The following is a 12987-nucleotide window of genomic DNA, read 5'->3' as shown; positions in this document are numbered from 1 at the left end:
TCCATTACTCACAACTCCTAAAACTGGGTCTGTTCCGTGACAGAGCACAGGCAAAACTACTTAAAAATGTAGAATTTCTAATTGTATGCAAGGGAATGGTAATAATTTAGATCACTGCTTTAAAAGACACATTTCATTTTTATGACAAAGACAGAAATTCTTACTTTCTTTCCTTTCATAAAGTTTTGCAAAGCTAAGCAAACTTAATAACTGGTAATGATTTAAGTCACGTTAAATATAAAAGACAACTGAGTCAATACATTTTGACATGTTTTTTTCAAAGTGATATATTTTTTAATAGTTCACATATACTGCGGACCATAGGGCGCACCAGATTATAAGGCGCACTGCTGATGAACGGGTCTATTCAGGTCTATTTTTATACAAAAGGTGCACCGGATTATAGGGCGCATGAAAGGGGTATTTTTTATCTTTTTTTCTAAATGTAAAACACTTCCTTGTGGTCTACAAAACATGTAATGGTGGTTATTTGGTGAAAATGTTGCACAGATGATGTTTTACGGATCATCTTCAAGCCGCTTTCTGACAGTCGCTTCCGGATGCGCCGTTTTTGTGGGCGGTCTTATTTACGTTCTTCTTTTCCTTCTCCCCGTCATCTTTGTTGTACCGGAGAAGCATCTCCTCATCCGTGGCTCACCCGTGCAACAAAAACGCCGGAAATGTGCCCCGTGAAAAACCGTCCGAACGGAACTCTCTTATAACTAAAGTTATTTGGGTGAATAATGTAAACTCACTACACCGGTATGTTTTAGCGCTTTCATGGCGAGTTTACTGACAGATATAAGTTAGAACTTTACACTACTTTATATTAGAAATGGCAACAGCGGAGGATGAATGTCCCATAACAAGAAGATAGAGAAAAAGAAGAAGCTTATCGACTACAAAGGCGGACGCGTGCAAATTTCCAGGACTTATGCAGATCCCAAATACAGATCAGCAAGTACCAGAAGGTAAGAAAAGTCGCTTTTGCATAATATTGCGAAACATAACGCCAGATAATTTCTTACCTTATACACACACCATAATAATACTCGTATGTTGAAGCACAGTACAATCCATCAAGCGGTGCGGCTTCATAGCTTACCAAAGTCGTACTAAAACATGTTGATGGATTTTTGAGCGCCGTGTGTAATGTTCTATACTTTCAATGGAACATGGAACATTTTTGTGTTGTTTACTTGAGTCATATCACAGTCTACACGTATCTCTTATGTGTGACTGCCATCTACTGGTTACACTTATCATCTAAAATAGCTCCGAGTTCAGTAAGCACAACCAAAATGATTCCGTACTTTAGGCGCACCGGGTTATAAGGCGCACTGTCGAGTTTTGAGAAAATGAAAGGATTTTAAGTGTGCCTTATAGTCCGTAAAATACGGTACATACAGTATGTGTGTGTGAGTAATTACCTGTGATTAATCATGATTAATTCAAATTCCAAAATGTGATTAATCTGTGTCCATCTATAAATACACACATTTAACCAGGTGAACCTCATTGACATAAAAAAATAAAAATTTCCAACACTGACCTTATCTGACGAGACATTGTCAGCACAAAGAACAATATTCATAATCAATAGTTTTAAACAGCTTAAAAATAGTTAACAGCTCATTGATTTTAATTTTTTTTTAATTATTTTATTGTTTAACCCTTGTGTAATGTTCATATTGTTGTTACTCAGCCAGCGTTTGTGGGTCTGATGGACCCGTTGCATTTTGTGGCTTTTAATGCTTCACAATCAAACACTTTTATGTTAAAATACTGAACAGATGTTTATTGGGATAAGGTAAACATGCAAGCCACAAAATGCAACGGGTCCATCAGACCCACGAACGCCGGCAGAGTAACAACAATATGAACTTTGCACAGAAAATTTCTCTGCCAGTTTTTGCATCCCACAGGGAGTCTTCTTTTGTGTTCCCACACAAGGTTGCAACATTGTTTGTCAACACTGTCTGCTCTCATTTTCTCGCACATTTGACCCTCTGATGTTCTGTGTACCTACACTCTGTCCTCCTCCTGTCTAGGCCTGCTGTGTGTGTGTGTGTGTGTGTGTGTGTGTGTGTGTGTGTGTGTGTGTGTGTGTGTGTGTGTGTGTGTGTGTGTGTGTGTGTGTGTGTGTGTGTGGTACACAGAACATCAATTTCCACACTTCTATTGGCCCCGGACCCGGACAAATGTGTGGGGGGGTGTATAGTGTGTGGTCATTAAATATGTATTCTGATTTATGTTCTTCACAGAAAATGAGCCAAAGTCAGTGAGTCTCAGTTTGAAAAATGTATTAATTGTATCATTTTTCTTTTAATCAAAAATGAAAATGGGTCCCACAGACCCGAACACCACACAACGGTTAAATTATTCTAAAATTACAAAGTCAGATCAATTTAAGTAATTCTGTCATTCTGCTAAATTGTAATAATCTAATCTAATAATCATTATTATTAGATTAATTATTTGTGTACATCTTTGTAAAGTATCAGTCGACTGGCCCTGTATTTAGTTGATTTATCAGATCGATAGCAACATTTTCCGTATCGCCCTTGCAAGCATACATGCAACGGGGGGTTGTAGGCCCCTTTTAGACCTGTTGTAACAGCTTGTGTTGCGTAATAATGTTCAGAATTCCGGCGTTTGTGAACGCACCGCACCGTGAGTGTGATTGGTGGCAATTCAGACAATGTTGTGTTGCTGAAGCGAAAAGACTCGAATTAACTGTAGTTATGTTTAAAAAGAACATCAGACTCGACGTTCCTCTGTCAGGTCACTACTATATGAAGATTTTTCTTTTTTTCCCCTCATCCCAGTGGCGCCCCTCGAGAATGCTGCCCTGGGCAATTCTCCACATGGCCCATTTCTAAAAGTGTCAACAGTGGCTGACATCATTTCAAGAGAGACATTTTTTTTTTTTTTTTAAGGCAATAAATCGTACAATTTAACTGTTCTTTTAATGCACATGTAAACATTTGAAAATAAAATATATATTTTTTTTGTAGGAAAGTGAGACATTGTATGGTCGATAAACTTGTTTCATCATGACATAGCGGGGGTCTTCAACGTTTTCTAGGCCAAGGACCCCCAAACTGATTTGGGCCCTTACATTTCATATGTACCTTGTTATTGTGCCTTGTTATTGCGCAATACTAAGATATTCAAGCTCTCTAATTGCTAGCTGGCAACTAGTTCACACATCGCGAGCTTGGCAACCAGCGTGCTATTCGCTAGCTGGCAACTAGCATGCTAATTGCTAGCCGGCAACTGGCGCGCTAATCCTTAGCTGGCAGTTACTGCGCTAACCAACTAGCGGACTAATCGCTGACTGGTAGCTAGCACCGCTAATAGTTAGCGGTTAACCAGTGTGCTAATAGCAAGCTGAAAACTGGAAGCTACAGTTGTTCCAAACTAGAGATGTCCGATAATGGCTTTTTTGCCGATATCCGATATTCCGATATTGTCCAACTCTTAATTACCGATTCCGATATCAACCGATACCGATATATACAGTCGTGGAATTAACACATTATTTTGCCTAATTTTGTTGTGATGCCCCGCTGGATGCATTAAACAATGTAACAAGGTTTTTCCAAAATAAATCAACTGAAGTTATGGAAAAAAAATGCCAACATGGCACTGCCATATTTATTATTGAAGTCACAAAGTGCATTATTTTTTTTAACATGCCTCAAAACAGCAGCTTGGAATTTGGGACATGCTCTCCCTGAGAGAGCATGAGGAGGTTGAGGTGGGCGGGGTTGGGGGGGGGGGGGGGGTAGCGGGGGGTTTATATTGTAGCATCCCGGAAGAGTTAGTGCTGCAAGGGGTTCTGGGTATTTGTTCTGTTGTGTTTATGTTGTGTTACGGTGCGGATGTTCTCCCGAATTGTGTTTGTCATTCTTGTTTGGTGTGGGTTGGGGGGGGGGGGGGTTTAGTTGGGGGGGGGGGGGGTAGCGGGGGGTGTATATTGTAGCGTCCCGGAAGAGTTAGTGCTGCAAGGGGTTCTGGGTATTTGTTCTGTTGTGTTACGGTGCGGATGTTCTCCCGAAATGTGTTTGTCATTCTTGTTTGGTGTGGGTTCACAGTGTGGCGCATATTTATAACAGTGTTAAAGTTGTTTATACGGCCACCCTCAGTGTGACCTGTGTGTGTGAAAAGCCATAGATATTATGTGACTGGGCCGGCACGCAAAGGCAGTGCCTTTAAGGTTTATTGGCGCTCTGTACTTCTCCCTACGGCCGTGTACCACTCCGTACAGCAGCGTTTTAAAAAAACATAAATTTTACTTTTTGAAACCGATACCGATAATTTCCTATATTACATTTTAAAGCATTTATCGGCCGATAATATCGGCAGTCCGATATTATCGGACATCTCTATTCCAAACTACACCACATTGTGTTGCATACATTTTTTTTTTAATGTGGATTCAAAGACATGTAAATTTGGGGGGGAAATTGCAATGGGATTAAAATATTTATAAAAAATAAAAAATAAAAAAAAGCAGAATTACCTAAAAAAATCTGCGAACCCCCCTGTTGAAAACCTCTACAACACAATATTTAACTCATTTCTTCACTTGGTTAAAGTACATTGTTTTATTTTTCCTACATTGAAACACAGTGTTACTGTTCAAACCGTGTTACAGTGGCCAAAAATACTACATACACTTGTGAAATAAAACCTCTGCCTTGTTTTTAATGAATACTTAGGCCTACTACGCTACTGTAATTTAATGTTGCTTATTATGGCGGTGCTCAGAGAGCCAAGTGTTTTCTGAGGCGGTACTATTTTTATTTATTTTTAATTTTTAATTCAATCAACATAAAAAAACACGAGATACACTTACTATTAGTGCACCAACCCAAAAAATCTCCCTCCCCCATTTACACTCATTCACACAAAAGGGTTGTTTCTTTTTGTTATTAATATTCTGGTTCCTACATTATATATCAATATTAGAGATGCGCGGATAGGCAATTATTTCATCCGCAACCGCATCAGAAAGTCGTCAACCATCCGCAATCCACCCGATCTAACATTTGATCAGAACTGCATCCGCCCGCCATCCGCCCGCACCCGCCCGTTGTTATATATCTAATATAGACGATGCAAGGCATTAGTGAGGTTATAAAGCTTTTGCCTGTTAAAGAAAGGAGACTGATCCAACGCAGCACAGACATTCGCGTGCCACGCTGTCACGACCCAGACGCACACCAGTGCGCAATCATATGAGAGCCGCGCTGAGCGCACCTCCAAGCGCGTCTCGCTGCCGGCGACGGCCGGGTATATGGGCCCGACGCTCCAGCGCCATCCATTTTCAGGGCTAGTTGATTCGGCAGGTGGGTTGTTACACACTCCTTAGCGGGTTCCAACTTCCATGGCCACCGTCCTAGCTGCTGTCTATTTCAACCAAGGTGAGCCCCACCCCTTTCGTGAGCGCACTGCGCGCGGAGTGACCCCTGTTACTTGCCCCCGGCAACAGGGGTGGCGGGCAGGTAAGCTGCGCGGGCGGAGCGCGCGGAGTGACCCCTGTTACGAGCCCCCGGCCACGGGGGTGGCGGGCAGATAAGCTGCTTACCTGCTGCGCGTGACGCCGGCCGCGGCGAAGGCGGACGAGGCGGGGTGTCGGTGCGGTGGGCGCGGTGGTGACCCTGGACGTGCGTCGGGCCCTTCTCGCGGATCGCCTCAGCTATGGCTCCCGGTGGGGCCCTCTCGGGGGAAGGGGCCTCGGTCCCGGACCCCGGCAAGGCGTCGGGGGCCTTCTCCGCTCCGTAAAAGTGTTTATCTCTTTTCTTTTTTTTTCTTCTGTTGTGGCATATGCAGCAGGTGCCTGCTCGTTTTTCGTATGTGGGTAACAACATTTAACTATGTATATATATTTCCGAATTGGTTTAACTGCCACCCGCCTGAATCTATTTAAAATCTAAATTTTTTTTATTTCAATCGCCCGCCCCGACCCGACCCGCTGATAAAATCTAATTTTTTTAAATTTCATCCGCCCGATCCGCGGATAATCCGCGGACTCCGCGGTTGTGCCCGCAAACCGCGCATCTCTAATCAATATATATCAATACAGTCTGCAAGGGATACAGTCCGTAAGCACACATGATTGTGCATGCTGCTGGTCCACTAATAGTAATGATAATGATAAATGATAAATACTAACCTTTAACATTTTCATTAATTACTAACTGTTTTTTATATTGTTTTACTTTCTTTTTTTATTCAAGAAAATGTTTTTAATTTATTGATCTTATTTTATTTTATTTTTATTTTTTTTAAAGACCCTTATCTTTACCAGACCTGGTTGTCAATGAAAATAGATTGTTTAAAGGGTTCTTAAAAACCAGGTCCAGTCCAGATTATGTCCAACACACACCTTCATTTATGTACACTCAAAATGTGGGAACTTCAACAACAGATTGCATATAATCTGTAAACAAAATTAAATTTTCAAAATAAGCATTTGTATACAGTCCAGAAGCGGTACTTGGTGGGGGAAAAATTATGAGAACCACTGCAATAATATTTCAAGGGTACGTGTATTTTATTTTTTATCTTCTGACACGCAACAAATCCATGCGTAAATGTCTCTAAATACCTCAAATTGTATTTTAGTCGTGATTTATAATGAATCAATTGTTCTATCAAAATGCATCTGCTGCCGGTTCAATAAGAAAAAAAAGAAAGAAAAAAAAAATCAGTTCCAAGTCTGCATGAAGGATCAATAATGGGGCTCGGCCTAAAGGGTGACGCAACACTGCCATCTTCTGGCCGAAGGAGGAACTTCACCCTCTGTGAATAAAAATAGAAGCGATTCTCCGTCCATTGCGTTTATCTCACAGGTCGAACGCAATCCCGGCGAGTCTGCTTCTCTGTCTGTATAATGAAGGAGTGTGATGGTGTTTTATCGCGCCTTCATCTCCTACATTAGCTGAGATATAATGAGGGTTACTCAGAGGACGGCGGCCTTCTCCGCGCGATGATTAAAGACCTTGGAGCGTGTTGGTGACACTGCATCGGTCATTAGGCCGCCTCACTTCGCCCTTTCATATATCTCCAAATAAGTGCCTGGCAGCGGGTTTAACGGAGCACCTAATCTGCCTATTTAGCGGCCAAGGGGAAAGGGTGCCGTGTCAGGTAAATACGCCGTCACAGGTCCGCTCTTTTTACTGGGGATTTCATCATCAGTCAGTCAATACCAACGCCTTTTCTGGCCCATAGGGGGCGACATATTTGAACCGAGCATCCAAGGACAATAAATAGTACATTGTAAAATACCTTGCAAAATGACACATTTTGTGTAAAATACACAAATCAAGCCCCTAAGTGACACAAAGAATAAGTTCAATGTTGGGTTTTGAGATATTTGCAGTAATTATTTGAGCCAGGGGTGTCCAAAGTGCGGCACGGGGGCTATTTGCGGCCCGTAGCTATTTCTTTTAACGGCCCGTTACCATTCTAATATATCAAATACCATATTTTCCGGACTATTAAAAGTTAAAGTTAAAAGTACCAATGATTGTCAGACACACACACAAGGTGTGGCGAAATTATTCTCTGCATTTGACCCATCACCCTTGATCACCCCCCTGGGAGGTGAGGGGAGCAGTGAGCAGCAGCGTTGGCCACACCCCCGGGAATCATTTTTGGTGATCAACCCCCAATTCCAACCCTTGGCGCTGAGTGTCAAGCAGGGAGGTAATGGGTCCCATTTGTATAGTCTTTGGTATGACTCGGCTCGGTTTGAACCCACAACCTACCGATCTCAGGGCGGACAGTCTAATCCACACCTACTGTGTGTGTGACAATCATTGGCACTTTAACTTTAACTTTAAAGACGGGGATTGTTTGTGTGCAGAGAACTCCGGGCATTTTGCATATAATGCTCTGTGACCCAGACCGCTCTGGCTGCAGTGCCCTCTGCTGGTTGTTCAGGGGAGTGTGTAGGTCACATTTATTTGTGCGTCTGGTTTGTATATAAGCCTTACCCGCTAAATTTCAGAAGAAAAATAAATTAGCTGCAAAAATAATAATAAAATAATGTCATCAAAATTTACCGCAACATTAAAATAATGACTGTAAAAATGGCGATATTCCTATATTTCACAGCGATTAACTATTATTAAACAATTAAATACGGTCATCAAAACGTACTGGCCGTGCCAGCAACTTGAGGATTTCAGGTTCGATCCCCGCTTCCGCCATCCTAGTCACTGTCGTTGGTCAAGACACTTTACCCACCTGATCCCAGTGCCACCCACACTGGTTTAAATGTAACTTAGATATTGGGTTCACAATGTAAAGTGTTTTGAGTCACTAGGGAAAAAGCGCTATATAAATATAATTCACTTCACTTAATTTACAGCCATTTACTGTTATTTCACAATAAAATACTATCATCAAAATTTACTGTAATATTAAAATAATGACACTTATATACTGGTAAGCTCAATAGTTCTGAATATGAATATATATATATATATATACACACACACACATATACATATAGTGTATATATATACACACATATATATATATATATATACACACACACACCCATATATATACACACACATATATATATACACATATATGTGTGTATATATGTACACACATATACATATATATATATATATATATATATATATATATATATATATATATATATATACACACACACACATATGTTTGTATATATATATATATATATATATATATATATATATATATATATATATATATATATATATATATATATATACAAAAAAAATTTAAATTATGAATTAATTTAAAATTAGGATGAATAGGAATCGTGGTTCAGATGTGAATCGATTTTATGGTGCACCCTTAGTACTATGATTATACCACTGTACAAGTATGTGGTATAAACATTGATAGATACAATGAAAAAAAAAGAATTTCCAGTGTTTGTACAAAAAACATTTAATCAGCAAACAGCATAAAAAAAGCATTGTCACAGTCGTGTGAAATAAATGGAAAATGATTGACAAGGAATGTTCAATATTACATATTCTCTGTCGATGAAATTAAAATTAGGACACAAGTATGATCACTGAAGCACTTAAGTAGGTACATTAACAGCTTTTTAAAAAACAGTTTTATTGTAGTCAGCAAGTCTCTAATTAGAAAATGGACCTTGTAGTGCGTGTTCGTCAAAATAGCAGAGAAGGGAATCAGCTTGACCTGTCATAGAAAACAAGACCGTCAAGGTGGGAATGGTGGGAAGGGTCATGTGACATCAATATGATGGAGCACCTTATGCACAAACACTGCCTGACTTATTTGTTCCAAACATAATGGCATTTGTCAATATTTGGCCACGTTTGCTGCGACCGACACTCCGGTTGCTAAAAAAAGATTTTATATTATCAATAAAAACAGGGGGAACAAATAGATTTGCTGTTAATTTAGCTGCCCACTGAGAAGCTTTCATGCTTGTAGTGAGACAAGACAATAATGCAAATTAGCGTGAAAAGGAAAAGGGGCGGAGTCAAAGGCAGTGTTGTCACGTACGATCAGTTCATGAAGATTTGCAGTCAGTCAGGACAGTGATTAGCTTCCAATTGCACGACAGCCCAAATTCTTGGAATTAAAAAAAATGAAATATTTGAGACACTAACCTTATTTTGGCTATAAAAAAATATTTTTGTTTCATTTTCTCTCCCAGCTTGGCAGTTGTGCAATATTAGGGGTTTTCAAGGCACTCAGAGTAGACAGCATCTCTCTCTGAAGCTCTTCTTGTTCTTCTTGTTCTTTCCTTTTCCGTTTTTGTCCTTGTTTTCCGACATTTTCTTCCCCCGGATGTCTCGCATCAGGTCGAAGAATACCTGGAATGAAAGGTGAAGGAGGAACTTTGGTATGACGGCAGCGGGGCGTGGAGAGTGAGCGTGTGCGCGAGCACCTTGTCGACGTTGGCCCTGGTTTTAGCGGACGTTTCCACGTACTGCACGGCCCACTCTTCAGCCTTCCCGCGGGCCTCTTCAACAGACACCTGCCGACGCTCCTCAAGGTCCGACTTATTTCCAACCAGGAGTAGAGGGATCTTGTCCTCCTCGGATTTCACCCGCAGGATCTGCTCCCTGTGCACACACAGTATTGTGCTCATCTTGACTTCTTTCCCTCACCATTTGCTTCCACCAATGTGGTTGTTAATCTTCCTGCTGTCTGCACATCAAATTTCATAATTTCATTACAAAAAACATTTTTAAAAAATAGCATGGATACGAAAGGCAAAAAACTAATGTTGGAAATGTTGACCTTTGCTGGGAATGTTAATTTTGTCTTAAGTAGTCCCTCATTTCTTTGGTCGATTGTTCCAGCCTAAAATGCATTTGCGGCAAAGTTTTGATGCTTATTTTTTTCCCAATAACATTGAAAATATATAAAACTACAGGTTGATGCAATAACTGATTTAAGTGTTCCTTGTAACTAGAGATGTCCGATAATGGCTTTTTTTGCCGATATCCGATATTGTCCAACTCTTAATTACCGATTCCGATATCAACCGATACCGATATATACAGTGGTGGAATTAACACATTATTATGCCTAATTTTGTTGTGATGCCCCGCTGGATGCATTAAACAATGTAACAAGGTTTTCCAAAATAAATCAACTCAAGTTATGGAAAAAAAATGCCAACATGGCACTGCCATATTTATTATTGAAGTCACAAAGTGCATTATTTTTTTTTAACATGCCTCAAAACAGCAGCTTGGAATTTGGGACATGCTCTCCCTGAGAGCGCATGAGGAGGTTGAGGTGGGCGGGGTTGGGGGGGGCAGGGTTCGGGGGGTAGCGGTGGGTGTATATTGTAGCGTCCTGCAAGAGTTAGTGCTGCAAGGGGTTCTGGGTATTTGTTCTGTTGTGTTTATGTTGTGTTACGGTGCGGATGTTCTCCCGAAATGTGTTTGTCATTGTTGTTTGGTGTGGGTTCACAGTGTGGCGCATATTTGTAACAGTGTTAAAGTTGTTTATACGGCCACCCTCAGTGTGACCTGTATGGCTGTTGACCAAGTATGATTGCATTCACTTGTGTGTGTGAAAAGCCGTCGGTATTATGTGATTGGGCCGGCATGCAAATAGAGTGCCTTTAAGGTTTATTGGCGCCCTGTACTTCTCCCTACGTCCGTGTACACAGCGGCGTGTTAAAAAGTCATACATTTTACTTTTTGAAACCGATACCGATAATTTCTGGACCAATACCGATAATTTCCAATATTACATTTTAAAGCATTTATCGGCCGCCCGATATTATTTGACATCTCTACTTGTAACTTTAACCTCAAAAAGCACAGGATTGCAACAAAAAAGGCAAAACACTGCATTGATGTTTTACTCTTTTTATATCGCAGAGACTTAAAGGTGAACTTCACTTTTTTAAGATTTTGTCAATCATTCACAATCCTTATACAAGAAGAACATATGTTTTTTCTTTTGTTTTGCATTTAAAACTTGTCAAGAAACGTTAGGAAAAGTTACCTAACAGTGGAGCCAACGGAGTTCGCTCTATTCCGCCTATAAAACATATTAAAAAACCTCCATCACCATTGTATATATATGCTGTAAGTATATAGGTATTGTAGTAACAGGTACATTCATAATATAACATGGAATATTGACATATTTTAGTCATTTTAAGAATACAGCGGCGTATTAATTTCACAGCCGCATCACGTTTTTCCCTTCAACAACACTACTAATCATGCAGACTCCATGATATTATTTTTTTGAGCCTGAATATAAGGAGGATGATCTACAAGTTTTAGAAGCTGTGTGCTAAACAGCTCCAGCTTTAGTGAAACATTACGCATCATGTAGCAGTATTGCTAAGTGCTAAACAAGATATACAAACTACAAACATAATAAAACAATCACTTACTGTACAATTTCTGCTCTTATTGGGATGCCGACTGATGGGATGTTACACAAATAAGTGTCTTTTTGCCATCTCCGGGCATAAATTGAATGTCAAAGTTTACCAGTTTCTTGGTTTATGTTGTACTACAGGTGAGAGCCATGATGTATAATCTCGAATTAACTTTCACCAGCTCAGAGGCGATGCAGCAGCAGCTGCTCACCGGCTACAAATATCCGTCAATATGGCAGCATAAGGTACCGTATTTTTCGGACTATAAGTCGCAGTTTTTTTCATAGTTTGGCCGGGCTCCAGTGCGATTTATGTATGTTTTTTTCCTCCTTTATTATGCATTTTCGCCAGGTGCGACTTATACTCCGGTGCGACTTATACTCCGAAAAATACGGTACTTCAACAAGATATTTTAAATGAGTGTTAATAATGAATGTACCGTATTTTTCGGACAATAAGTCGCAGTTTTTTTTCATAGTTTGGCCGGGCTCCAGTGTGACTTATATATGTTTTTTCCTTTTTTATAATGCATTTTCGGCAGGTGCGACTTATACTCCGGTGCGACTTATATTCCGAAAAATACGGTAGTTAGCTCTCTTCTGATCACGGCGCCGTTAAAAATAAGTTTCTCTGCTTTAGCGCTTATAATAACGATATCATTAATACTAGATAGATTATTGTTAGCGGTTTTTTGGATGTTTTTTCGAGGGCTCTTTGAGCGCAATACAGTACTCCCATTTTCTGCATTACATTAGCCATGTTAGCCGCCCTGTACTTGTCGTATTTACCGACTTGGAATGCATAAAAGAAAGACATACATAGATAGGGATTGTGAAGGATAGGCAAAATTCCAAAACACGCAATTCCCCTTTAATGTTTATATCACAGACGATCACTTTATTTAATCGTGGCAGCCAAAAACGTGATTAAAATTGCATTAATCGTGCAGCCGTACTTTAAGCTAATTTATCAATCGTCCATTTTTAAGCAAGCACACATATTCTTGGCAAAGTGCTGTCTGATTCATGCTATTTTAATGCCTGCTATGTTCTTTATCCGTAATTTATTTATACTAT

The 12987-nt window shown here is 40.1% G+C and overlaps 1 protein-coding gene across 3 annotated transcripts in view; it reads right to left on the bottom strand.

Annotated features, from left to right (window-relative positions):
• Window positions 1–8953: 8953 nt before the first annotated feature.
• Window positions 8954–12987, bottom strand: part of ralba (v-ral simian leukemia viral oncogene homolog Ba (ras related)) — a 31036-nt gene continuing 27002 nt past the window's right edge. For all 3 annotated transcript variants that reach the window (XM_061926510.2, XM_061926508.2, XM_061926509.2), the window contains exons 4-5: window positions 9944–10121; window positions 8954–9869 (exon numbers count right to left, since the gene is read on the bottom strand). In XM_061926510.2, coding sequence (XP_061782494.1) covers window positions 9747–9869; window positions 9944–10121 — 301 coding nt within the window. In that variant the 3' untranslated portion in view covers window positions 8954–9746. The remainder of the gene's footprint in view (window positions 9870–9943; window positions 10122–12987) is intronic.

This window comes from Nerophis lumbriciformis, linkage group LG31 (assembly GCF_033978685.3).
Source record: "Nerophis lumbriciformis linkage group LG31, RoL_Nlum_v2.1, whole genome shotgun sequence".
In the NCBI taxonomy this organism is placed as follows: domain Eukaryota; kingdom Metazoa; phylum Chordata; class Actinopteri; order Syngnathiformes; family Syngnathidae; genus Nerophis; species Nerophis lumbriciformis.
Note: the sequence above shows the minus strand (reverse complement) of the source record. Positions and strands in the feature narration are given on the sequence as shown.